Source organism: Atta colombica, unplaced genomic scaffold (genome assembly GCF_001594045.1).
Source record: "Atta colombica isolate Treedump-2 unplaced genomic scaffold, Acol1.0 scaffold121, whole genome shotgun sequence".
NCBI classification, from domain to species: domain Eukaryota; kingdom Metazoa; phylum Arthropoda; class Insecta; order Hymenoptera; family Formicidae; genus Atta; species Atta colombica.
The window spans coordinates 1,164,346-1,177,056 of record NW_017259208.1 but is presented as its reverse complement, the minus strand read 5'-3'; the positions used below and the strand labels follow the sequence as shown (position 1 = coordinate 1,177,056).

General features: G+C 36.0%; 1 protein-coding gene across 2 annotated transcripts; it reads right to left on the bottom strand.

Moving 5' to 3' along the window:
* Nucleotides 1-1,589: 1,589 nt before the first annotated feature.
* LOC108694631 (protein drumstick) lies at nucleotides 1,590-12,711 on the bottom strand. 2 transcript variants are annotated; one of them, XM_018204229.1, is made up of 3 exons: nucleotides 12,654-12,711; nucleotides 5,989-6,594; nucleotides 1,590-2,263 (listed from the first exon to the last, which is right to left on the bottom strand). In XM_018204229.1, the coding sequence occupies exons 2-3, from the start codon at nucleotides 6,216-6,218 to the stop codon at nucleotides 2,188-2,190; spliced, it is 306 nt and encodes a 101-aa protein (XP_018059718.1). In that variant the 5' UTR covers nucleotides 6,219-6,594; nucleotides 12,654-12,711; the 3' UTR covers nucleotides 1,590-2,187. The 2 variants fall into 2 exon arrangements, with proteins under 2 accessions (XP_018059718.1, XP_018059719.1); XM_018204230.1 differs by having other exon boundaries at nucleotides 2,202-2,889.

Genomic DNA, 12,711 nt, shown 5'->3' with positions numbered 1-12,711 from the left:
AAGTAGGAATATAGCATATAAAATAGGAGCATATGCGAAGAATTTAATTTTTTACTTTCTTTAGAAATACATAAAAATTTATGTAATGATTTTACACAATTCGTGATTTATATTACTTAAAATTTAAAACATTAATTATAATCAAGATGTAAACCGTAAACAAAATTATTTTAATTAGCTTCATATCTTGAAAAGATATTCTCTTTGACTATATGTGTATATTCCTACCGGCTCTACGAGAACTGAAAGTTCCTGCAGTTTGCATCTGAGTTGACTGATTTCAAACGCGACGATTATATTTATGCTCGCCACACGTGATTTCCCATTTGATTCTCGTATTTAGCATCTTCAGAATCAAGTGGGAATCAACCTTATCATGTATATCGTAATATATAGCTTCATGTTTGCCTACTTCATATTATCGTGCCAATTGCTACATCACGATGTCCCCCTTCCATCCACGTTTCGAGAAATATATTACCCTGAGAAAAATATCTGATTGAAAATGAACGAATCACAAGATTCTGATTATATCAGAATTCCGGTTATCTCAAATAGAATTTTAATAGATTTAACCAGAAAATTCTGATTCCATTTTCAATCAAAATTCCAATTAATTTAGTCAGACATTTTTCTCAGTGACATATATACCTATCACGCAATCCGTACGAATATGAATAAAGGAAAAAAGAAAGAAAATGATACAGAAAAAAGGAAGAAAAAGAAAGATATGATCAACGCTCAGAAATAATAACGGTTGATCTTCTTCTACTTCAATGAGTCGCGTCTCAGCCGGAATCGAAGAGACATCTCGCCAAGAGTTCATCCGCTGGAAACCGATCTCAGCTGACTGGTATTTGCGTCAGCGATATCACCGCGAACCCACCTTATAGGTCCCACATGGCCCCAAGGTTTTCCGATCGTGTCTTCATAACAATCGTATGTTCGCGAGATATGATTTTGTGTCAGCGATCCTGGCGATGTGACCTGTCGCTATCACGAAATTATATGGATTTTCTGAAGAGGAAACCGAGTAGCTCCGCGGTTTGATTGCCAGATGGTAGGTCAGGAAGACGTCGCTTCGGGCCTGGGCGTGGTCCACGGTAGCACGCGAAGAAGCGAACAGTATTCTCCGACCAGCATTCTTATAGAGCTAGTGGGTTATTACGTAGTCCAATTTAGGACGTTAGCCCGAGGAGTCTTGAGTAGAACCCAGCGTTGTGATGCTTTCATTATGAAAATGCGGAAGAATGTAGATCGCTCGTTTCCATTCCTAGATGAACTGCTGATTCGCTTCTTCATAACTGCATGACCGATTTAATATGCAAACATCGTTTTCTTTTCTTCTTGTTCTTGAAGCTTCGTCATTTGTCCATCAATCGAAACATCGATGTTGCGCATAACAAGAAGCTAATTCTCTAATTCTGTTCTATCGGAAAAATTCTTATCGAGATAATTAAACATGTCTAATTGAAAGTGAATATTTAACGCAGAGCATGCCGAGAAAAAAGATTTTAGATAATTTTTCTAATAAATAAATAATTTCGTTATATTCTATAATCGCATTTATCTTTTTTCATATTCGTGTATCTTAACATACAGACCGCTGACTATTGTATTCATAAAAGAAGTTCTCGAATTATACAAATTTGATATCATGTATCCAATAATATCTTAAACAGCGAATTCCATAACATTTCAAACATCGTCAATCGCTTGGCACATATCTAGCAAGAATTACTCGTTGAAATAAGTCGAATTACAAAGGAAGTTCGATAAAATTACAATTGTCTGTCGTGTCGCTATATAATAGCTTCCATCGTTCTCGGTGTTCTGCAATGGTGCTTCGTGTTAGGTTGAATCGAAGATTCTTCTGATGTGGCTGACGTCTGGGTGTAGGCTCGGAATACAGGAGGGTGAGCAGAAGCGAAAAAATTCAAAGAAGCAGGACGGATGAACTAGATGCGAGGGTGATAGGCGAGGGTGATGACAAAAATCGACGAAGTATCGCGATTCCCTTGCCATATGCGAACATGACATCATTTGCAAGTTTGGCATGTCGTAGGATCGACGCGAAGGATTGCTCTAATAAAGGAGGGACATCAGGAAGAACTGGTAGCTAGAGCATTCAATAGAGAAAGAGAAACGCGTGTCTACGGGAGTTTAGGATAGTTGGCCGGATGGCTTCTAATACCTAGAGTAGCCATTTGAATAGCCATTTGAGTAGCCGTTGGAGCCCTTGTAGGGAACAGAGTGTATGCTCCTGGAACAAAGATGGTTGAAATCGGAAGATGAGGAAAGTACATTTCCAGGGAAAACCCTTCGCTTCCTTCCCATTCATCCTTTAAATTTCCTTTTCTATCTATCAATCATTTCTGCCGTCTCGTTAAAGCGTGGGACTCGTGCGCGCTGTGTTAGTACAAGAAATAGCCGACGATGAAGAAGTCGCCGTAAGGGTAGTAAAAGTCGCAGACATAGTGAGGAGACGAAATAGCGAAAGAGGCAGACAGAGGAGAAGAAGTAGAGGAAGATGGAAGAGAAGAAGAAAAAGTAGTATACACATGCTGGGGTTTTTTTTCTGTGGTGGCGGTAGTGACATAGTTGTTGATCGTGCATTCGCCACGACCGGGAAAAAGTGCGGATAATCAAATAAAAAAGTGCATGGTTGTAGTGGTGTTGCAATTATTGTCATACTCTGTTGTCTAGTGTTATTGTTGCAGTTGCCATTATTGTTGCAGTTTGTATTATTAATGGTGTGTCCATTTTGTATGCGTGCGTGCGTGCGTGCCTCTGTGTATGTGTGTGTGTGTGTGTGTGTGTATGTGTGTGTGTGTTGTGCATGTGTCAAGGTGCAGGAGGTTCAGAGCTCCCGTTCACCGCCACCCACATCTACAACAGAACAGAAAACAAGACCACCGCCGTTACATACAAGGTATCCATTAGTATCCACCAGTATTGAAGATTTATTTTATCGCTCGCTCGTTCAAACGCGCTCGCGCACACGTTCCATGCGGGGGCAGCATTATTTCAGATTGATTTATGGGTCAGGCCGATTCTATGGGCCCGCTTGTTCGCGCGCGACTCGCTGGACCGACACGCCACGCCGACTCATCGACTCGCGCCCGTAGGCAAGAGAAGGAGTGCAAAGTTCGCGGATCTTCGCGGATCTCTTCTCTCTCCCGAGAATTCGCGCTTCTATTTGCCGTGAGGCAGGTGAAGGCGACACGTTGCAACATTACAAGGCTATTGATGCGAAAGGTCAACGCGGTAGCGATTTCCTTCGGCCGAACCAATGGTTTTGACCTTCTCGAGGTCAGCACCGTGACCGCTTAAGCGATAGTTAGCGTCGATAGTTAACTTTCTTGTTAACTTAAAGAACACACTTTGACCGAAATCAGAAAAACGATAAAAATTGCACAAGAATAATTTACATTGGAATCTGTTGCATATTGATGTAATATCTTAACTAAAATTTAAGTGAAATTTATGATTTAATATTAAATTAACTTATATTTATAAAAATTGTAATTAATTATAATTTATTATTGTATCACTTTCAAAAGTGATCGACGCAATCCTTCTCTGCTGTAATATGATGTCATCCTTTCTTTGATAGACTTAAACTAATTTTATATGCATAAAAATGACTCATATAAATCTTTCTCAATCGCATCTTTTTCTCCGTGATCCGCCATATCTTTAAACTAATATATCTTCTTCTTTGCTCGTTGACATTGCGTTGACATTGCATTGACATCCTTATATACATAGCAAAAATAAAATGTCTTGAGTCACAAATAAGATAGCTCGGATCACACAAAGATACAATTTATAAAACTGTAAATTAATTCGGGTGCGGCCAAGTGGTTGGTATTTGCATGTTTTTCTTTATACTATACATTTTATATTTATTATATTATTATCCATTTTTTTTTAAATGACAAATCTTTTACGCATGGAACGGTTTGCGCCAGCATCGTTAATGTTATAATAACTAAAGGACCATCGTGAGACGTTTTTATGTATAATATTAACCCTTAGTAGACATGTTTGGGTCATTCGTGTCCTGCCCATTTCTTTTTTTGAAATACTAAGTACCTGGTCAAATACCGGTCTTTTTTCTATTACTAAAAAAAGTTTGGCATCTAGAGAACAAGTTTTGGGCGTTTCCGGCCTCGATTCATGTCCTTTAACTGGCATAACTCCAAAGTTCACTTCTGGGTCACAAATGACCCAAGGTGTGTACAGAGCGTATATTTTCTGTAACTAAAAAATTTTTTTTTTCTTTTAAAACTTCAACTCGATTCAATTCTCGGTTGTATTATAAAAATATTTCGCAAATTATTAAAAAAAGAAATTAACCCTAAAACAATAACATATTAGCCCTTAATAAACGCGATTTTTGGTTCCTTCGTTCTAAAAGTTGTTAATAATATTATATATTATGTTGTCTGTAATGTTAGAAAGAACATTGTTCCTAATAAATTATAAATTTTTTTAATATAATATATTTAATATAATATAATAGCAGTAATAAAATCTATTGTTTTGTAATGTAAATGCAATATATCTTCAATTTATAGCCATTCATGTATATTAAAAAAAAACATCATTTTCAAGTTACTCAATAACTAAATTTTTTTGGACAGCCGATACTTGAATTATTTTTTTTCTTGTAGTTTGGAATATTAATTTTAAGATACTGAACCACACTTTTCCTTTAAACATTTTTGTTTCAGAGTTTTATATTTTTATATGAAACAGTGCATTTTTCTGATTCTGTTAACTACATTTAGTTACAACAATTTATCTACAATTTGTTATGAATATATAACTGCACAAATACTTTCAAAATATATGTCAAAATTGTTTAATAATTTATATATGCTTATAAAAATGATGAAAATTAAGTCAAGACACGAATGACCGAACGTGTATATTAAAAGTACTCAAACCAAACGTGTCTACTAAGGGTTAATATTCCACTCATTTTTGTGCAGTATCTTTGTTTCATTATGTAGAAGCTAGTCAATAATTCGTGCTTTTTTATGTCTCATAATTTTGCGAGCGACGAGATATTTATCGAGAAGTTATCAAATCATGGATTAGATTAGTTCTCGAAGCAAATCATAAAGTATTAGCTTCTTTTTGCTATCTTTTTTTTTACGAATCTTTTTTTTTGCGAAAGGTTAAATCGGTGACCTGACCGGTTTTCCAGATGCCAATCTCATCTTAACCGAAAGTTCTACGCGCAACTAAGTAGATTTAATTTTTACGGTTATTATATGAAGGCAAATAATAAAAATGATCTAACACATAGATATCATTGAACTTTCCTTTTTTCACTATTTGACATCAAAATGATTATTAATTACAATACATACAATAGAATCACAATTTTTGTCCTTATTATCTATGCTTTGTAAAAAAATAAATAATCACAACAAAAAGATCTACGATAGCCGATGACGCAATCTAATAGCAGTTAATTTCAATCTAGCTCGACTTCTCGAGCTGATTGCTGACTGAGAACTAATCATTTTCCATCATCCCATTTTGTCGTGTGGCAAACAACGAGGACGCGTAGCAAAACGTCTCCCGATAGCTTCTCTATTGCTTTTCGAGTGCAGGTTCTTGCAAGTGAGAGTCACGCACTGACGTCTGATTCACGATCGGTTGTCGCGATATTCCACAGAAACATTAGCAATATTCTACTACGTTAGGTGTGTGTGTCACGGGTTTCTCTTTCATATACGCGACGCCATACTCGTACAGGACCCTTGTAAGGGACCCCCTAAAGAGTACTCAAGAGATCGCGGCGATTGATCATGGATCAGATCACGTACGTGTCCCGTGCGAGCGCGCAAAAATAGTAGTCCTCGAAGGGCAAATAAAACGTAACAAAAAAAAATTTAAACGTATTTAACAAAAACTGACGAATAAAACGAAGTGAAAAAAAAATGGTAAAAACGAAATATGATAGTGTACCTGTGTTGCTTGAGGTTGTCCTGCCGCTTGAAGGTCTTTCCGCAGACCTCGCAGGTGAAGGTCACGTCGTCCTTATGGCTGCGCTCGTGGATCATGAGGTTGTAGGGCTTCGTGAAGCGCCGCTGGCAGTACTTACAGACGAACTCTACCGTGCACTTGGCGCGCATCTTCTGCCGCCGGCCGAACTCCCTGCCGTGCCCCTCTGTCTCCATCGGCATTATCGCGAACATCCTTATAAATTCCCACCGCTCCTTCTCTTGGTCGAGTCTCTATCTCTCCTTTCCCTCTACCCGCCTCTCTCGCTCTCTTGCTAACGCCCGGAGTCACTCCCACCACGTCTTCTATCTTCCTCTGTCCCCTTTCTTAGTACCTCTTCGTCACTCTCTCTCTTCTCTCTCTCTTTTTCTCTCTTTCTCTTTATCTTTCTTTGCCTCGTTCGCAGACTTTCGTATGCTCTCTCTTCTTCTCTTTTTATCTGTCTTTCTTGACTGTCGTTCTTCGACTTCGCTCTTCTCCTCCCGCTCAAAGCTAGTCTCGGACACGGCTAACTCCTGGGAGTGAGATCACTACTTGTACCACGTCGCGAGAGAATCCTCGTATCGCTGCCTGCAAAGAGCACAGAATCGATGATTCTCCTCCGATCTGACTCGCACGCTCGAGGGAATCACTCGGAGTCGCGAGAGCGAAGTATTCGCGAGGAACGCTTGTATCTGAAATATTTACGCGAAGCGCCGTTGCCTACGAGCAACGGGTTAGTAACGTTAAAGCTACTTCTGAAGTATTTTGCATTCCTTACGAAGATGCGTAGGTGGAGAGACACGCGCATGCCAATGCGCCTTACGGAATAGAAATTCTCTCCGATCGAATTATTATCGCGATATTTTATTGAGAATTTGCTTTTAAAAATACATACATAGGGAAGTACTTTATCTATGTATATAAAGAGTAACTCTGAAACACAAGCTATAACTACAACTGACTCTGCGAGGAAAGTCTATTGTAAGATATCATTCATTTTAAATAATATGATAATTCTGGAAATGTGAAAAATAATATGTAATTGTAATATATATAATATTTTTATATATAAATAAGATAAGAGAATGTCTAACATTTTTAACAGAAATGTCACAAGCAGCTTTTATTTTGTAATTTTACTTTTTTGTAATTTACTCCTGTAAATAAGCGATACAATTGTATTGTTTTAAGTATTATAATTTATAATGTTATTAATAGATATTATATCTTGTGTCTATAAGAAACATAAATGAAAAAAACCTATTACATCGATGCATTAAATAATTGAGAATTCGTAGAATTTTCATATAAACATCTTCTATATAATTTTATTTAGAACTCTATAAAAACCAAGTTACACGAAATTATAAGATATTTATATACGATACTTAATTATTCCTAAATAGAATTAGGAATGAATGGTAAATGATAAATAAAATTTTTTCGCAAAATCTGTTAGAAATAATATACCGTTTTAAACTTGTTGGCTATCTTAAATATTTATGTGTTAAGTTTCTCAGTCAGCAAAAGAAAAACATAATGTGAATGCCCATAAAAAGCTGTGTGCTTCCGAAAAAAATTAATGACTAGTTTCCTAATTGGGTGCGTCTGCTCCATTCGCAAGTTTAAATCATTAGCTCCGACACGTCCTCCGGGCATATTTAATTTCAAACACGCGACTGTCCAGTTTTAAGTTTCATTCATATGAGATGCTGTACACATTCATGGTAATCGAGGAGAAAGAACCACTATTAGCGCTAAATGCACATCGCAAATACGATCCATAATCTTTACGTTAACTATCCAACGCCACGCAAATCATGAAAATATTTTCCGAACTCGCGACGTTGTTCTAAAAAAAAGCATAAAAGTAATGAGTCACCGATTAATTTTTATGTGATTAATATGAGTTAATTTTTAAGTTCTTCAATAAAATTTAAGTAAAATACTGTTTATATGATAACTATATGATAACCATTGATAAAAAAAACACAATAATCCGTTCAAAATATGTTGCTCGCATATATTTATTCTTCTTCATATTATATACACTTTTTTATCTCGCATAATAATTATAATAATTATAATTAAAAATCATCAAACTAAAATTATCCGAAATTTATTTTTCGATTTCTTACATTTTACTTTGTACCGTTTATAAATAATCTTCGACATGATCGCCTTGAGATCTCTTTTAAACTTTGGAAATAATTTAAGAGATCTGATGTAATCGAATTCCTGAAATCATTTCCATTTTCACGCGTCAAAAATTAATATTTATTTTATTACTTAATATTTCCGCCGCTACGCATATATCCAGAGGAGATATTCCCTTCGTGATAAAAATAGAAAGGAATATGAATTGTATACTGAAAAAAAAATTAAATATTTATTTAAATGCCATCTAAATATTTACGTACAGCAAATGAATATTTATTCAATAAAAAGAAATAATAATAAAGTAAGTAAAGAAATTTAATGATTCTTGTACTAAATAAATATATATCTATATTTATTAAATAAATATTTACTTGGCACTATTCAAACAAATGACTTATTAAAATTTAGTTTTTTTTTCAAGATACGTACAATATGCCAAATTATACCTCGTGTAAGTATTACTTTTGGGACTCTCTCGCATGATACTCAGCCGGATATGAATGAGGGATCGGAATCGTATTGCCACGGTCTAATGGCACGGTTCTCGAATTGGAATCGGCATGTTAAAATAGCCCGCGGGATTCAATCGCGCGGTGCGGCCATTGTACAGGAGTGTCGGCCAGTCGCTACCGGCTCGCATTAAGCGCACGGCGCACGCTCGAATAAAGTGGCGTGTCCGAATGAGTAATAAGCGGTGCCTGGGCGTAGCCCGGTTGGTTAGCGTGGCTAACAGGCGGTGGAGCCTAATCGGAACTGCGCATTACGCGCGACTCCACATTTAAAAAAAAGAGATCCGTCCCCTGGTAAAATATCACGCTTCTGTCTGCTCTCATCGTCGTTGACGTCCGACGCTGATTCAGACCTCATATAAATATCCATCCAATGATAGCTGGGTCACGTAAAGACAAAAAATGTAGAAAAATATGCAGAAATAATACTGTATAGCTGTCTTCAAACGGGACACCTTCGTCACTCCGTTAGAAGTTTACGTGCAAATATTGGGTACATGTGGATTTATGATTTTGTGTAAACTAAACTCTCCCTTGTCTCCAAGGATTTAACGACCCTATAAATCCGTAAATAAAGAGACAGAGAGAAAACCACAATATCCTTTGTAATTTTGTAGGTATGGCAAAAATCATTTATTTATGCAGTTATTTGTTAGAATAGAAACCATATGAAATTTTATTTCCAGAGAAGACTTTCAGATAAGATTTTCTAACGTCTTGTCCCTTCTGAAATTTAGTCATTTTACTTTCGAATAACAAACTGACACAAAGCTACTACTGTCGCAGGATATTGATGTACATTCGCAGAAACGAACGGTAACGCCAGCTACTACATGGCAATCTTGTCGAAGAGTTACGAGGTCACAGTACGCTTGTATTACCCGAGACGGATACATGTGGTAGGAACAGGTTCTCACTTTGCGTGAAGCGAAGTTAATGAGTTGTGCGTTAATGAGTTGGGTGCTGAGGAAAACGACATTAGCCATGTAAACGCTCAGGTTTTATATTACAGACGATGCCGATGAGGACGTGCAAATATAATCTTGAGTCGATAATATATGATCGTGTTCTTTGTGATAACCGCTAAGTTTACTGAATTCGACTGGATGATAAAAATGCAGAAAAAAATAACAGACTTAAGCTACCGAGTTATTTTTCGTTTCAATGATATTCTGCGAGATAAAGGAACGCCTGCAAAATGAAATATACAAAGTTGCGAGTGTAACAAGACATAAGAATTTTGCGAAGCAACAAATACGAGCACGAGTTAACGATGTATTACTGAAAAGCGAACATCGTGCCAGCTACCATGTTTGCCTACCGAGTTTGCGTGATCGAATGCTTTCATTTAATGTATGATAATGTATGATAATGTATGATAATACGATATATGTAGACGCTCGCGTTTATGAATGCGCCATATTAGACGAAGATATGCGAATAGGCGAAGCATTTTGATATGTACGGAGCTATGCAAAAGTGAATTTTTTTGTGAAAAACGTTAGAGGAGGGAATGCGCGGAATAATTAAGTGAGGCTTCCTCTTGACGGGAATAGAATTGCGACGATTAAATAAGCAATTAAAATAGATATCATGTAATCTAACTTTTATAGCATATAAAGATGATCGTGCTATTCATGATTATTAATTCAATTCGCGCAATAGAAAAGTCATTGTATTCTGATATAATTAATACAAATAAGCTAGATTTTTTATAAGAGCAAAATAGAGAAAAACAAACGTACAAATGGATTTAATATTACAAAATCATTAATAATACGTATAACAATGTACGTTCATATATCCATACAGCAGTAATTTGCTACAAGCTTCTGTACTGAATACGTATTATGGAATTATTCGAAATAGATTCCAATCGGAATCCATTCCGAATAATCGTATAATACGTGCTTTGTAGTGAATAGTACCTCTGGATATTGAAAATTGGATACATTAACTATCTATAATCAAGATAAATTTCATCTCGTACTAATTTGTTCATGAGAAAAATAATCAAAGGACTTCGTTGCACTCAAGAGTTACTCCTAATGAAGGCAATCTAAAAGAGATGTTCGACAGTATATCAACAAAATTATTGAGACTTTAGAAAAAGGGCAATCACGAGTACCTTCCGTTCTATCGCGCGATACGAAGGGCGGAGTGCGTGGTACAAAGAGCCGGCAGCCAATCGAAGAAGAACGGAGAACGGCCAACCAAGTGAGCTCCGGCTCGATGTGCGTGCACTCGTTCTCGCGTGTATGGAGGAATAAAGGAAGGAGCGGTAGCCCTCGTTCGTTCGCTCGCCACAGCGAGAAGGCCGGTAGCCAACCAAAGAAGAGTCGCTACTGTGCACCGCCCTACCGCCGACTACCGGTTTTCGGCCAGTCGCTACTGAACAGCCGGAGAAGTCCACCAAGTGGGACCACACCCTCCCTCCGCCGTTTAGACGTCGAATCGCGATGCCAACGGGGGTACGCGGCCGATCACGCAAGGGCGTTTCTCATGAGAGATATTACCTATCGCGCGGACTCGCGCCACGCGCGGCGCTAAAGAAAAATGGCTTCGTGATGGATCCGTTTTGATCCGTATAGGTGACTGGTAGGCAAGAACTTTGTTAAATCTCTATCTTGAACGGGCGCATGCTGCAGCTCGATTTGCGTTTACGCAATAAGAGAAGAAAAATGATTGAAATATAAATGATTAAAATAAAATTTCAGGATCGTATAGGAAATATGAGCATAATTAAGATAATTGCTTTATAGTAATCAGATATTAATCAACGTAAAAAGTAGCTAGGTAAGCAAGTTTTCAAAATAAAAAGTGTTTATTTATTTTTTAGTTCAAATTTTATTTATCATCTCTTTATTACAAATATTATATAAACTACCCGAATTGTTGAATATTATTGTTGAATATTATCGCAAGAAATTAAAAATGAACTGAATTTTAGAAAATCATCTATAATATAAAACTTAAAATTGTGTGTTTGGAAGATGTATGATCTATAAAAAATTGTTATGATTAATTGAAAACATGAATTACTAGAAAAAACTGGTGAATAGAAAATTTGAAGGAGACCATCGTAAAATCGCCGTGGACACAACCCGCAAGATTGAGGACCAATCAAAATGCAGTAGCTACTGTGCACCGCCCTACAGCCTGCTACTGATTCAGAAGCAAGGATTTGATATACATGAACGAATATAGACCACACCCCTATTCCCGTTCATTTAATTCTTAACACGTGGAGGCAATAGAAAATGCAAAGATTCGAAGATTTAATAGATATATTCTTGCTTTCAGAATTTTGCCTACAGAATTTAAGTAATATTTGGCGATGATTTTCATCGTGAAATGAAGCAAAAATTGCAAGATATAAAAGTAGCTTAACGATAGAATTAATTCCTGATAAAGCACAAGAACCGATTTTTTTATTTTGTCGTCTCACATAAATTTAAAAAATTTTGAAATAAATATTAACATATTATAATAGAAACAAATAGAAGAGAGAGAGAGAGAGAGAGAGAGAGAGAGAGAGAGAGAGAGAATTATATTCAAGCAAAACTATATTAATACGTGATACTGTATTCAATAAACGAAACTTTAATAATGTTCTATATATGTTTAAAATGTACTTATTTTAATATATTCTAATAACCCGAGATACAATGAAAAAGAAGAAGAATAAGAAAGAGAGATACAATTTTGTAGAAAATATTAGATTTATTAAACAATGTAACTAATCTTTTCAGTTAATGTCATTTCAAATATTATTGAATTAATAATTAATTAGTTATTATATTAAGTGTGTACATATAATAAACAACTATAATTTCAATCTCAAATATAATTATATTTATATATTATTGAAATGTATTTTAAATTTGTTTTAAATATAATTGAAATGTAATTTATATATTATTGAATTGTAATATATTATTGAAATTACATGCTAGATAAAACGATGAATTGACTTACCGATAGAGACAGAAAGAATGCGAATAAGGACTCGTCCTCGAGCAACGTCCAGTAGTTC

Bases quoted from the DNA above. Each gene is read 5' to 3' on its own strand.
- LOC108694631 (XM_018204229.1), bottom strand. From the start codon at position 6,218: ATGTTCGCGATAATGCCGATGGAGACAGAGGGGCACGGCAGGGAGTTC. The intron at 2,264-5,988 runs GTACACTATCAT...TCTTTGTTCCAG, and splicing joins GACAACCTCAAGCAACACAG to GAGCATACACTCTGTTCCCT.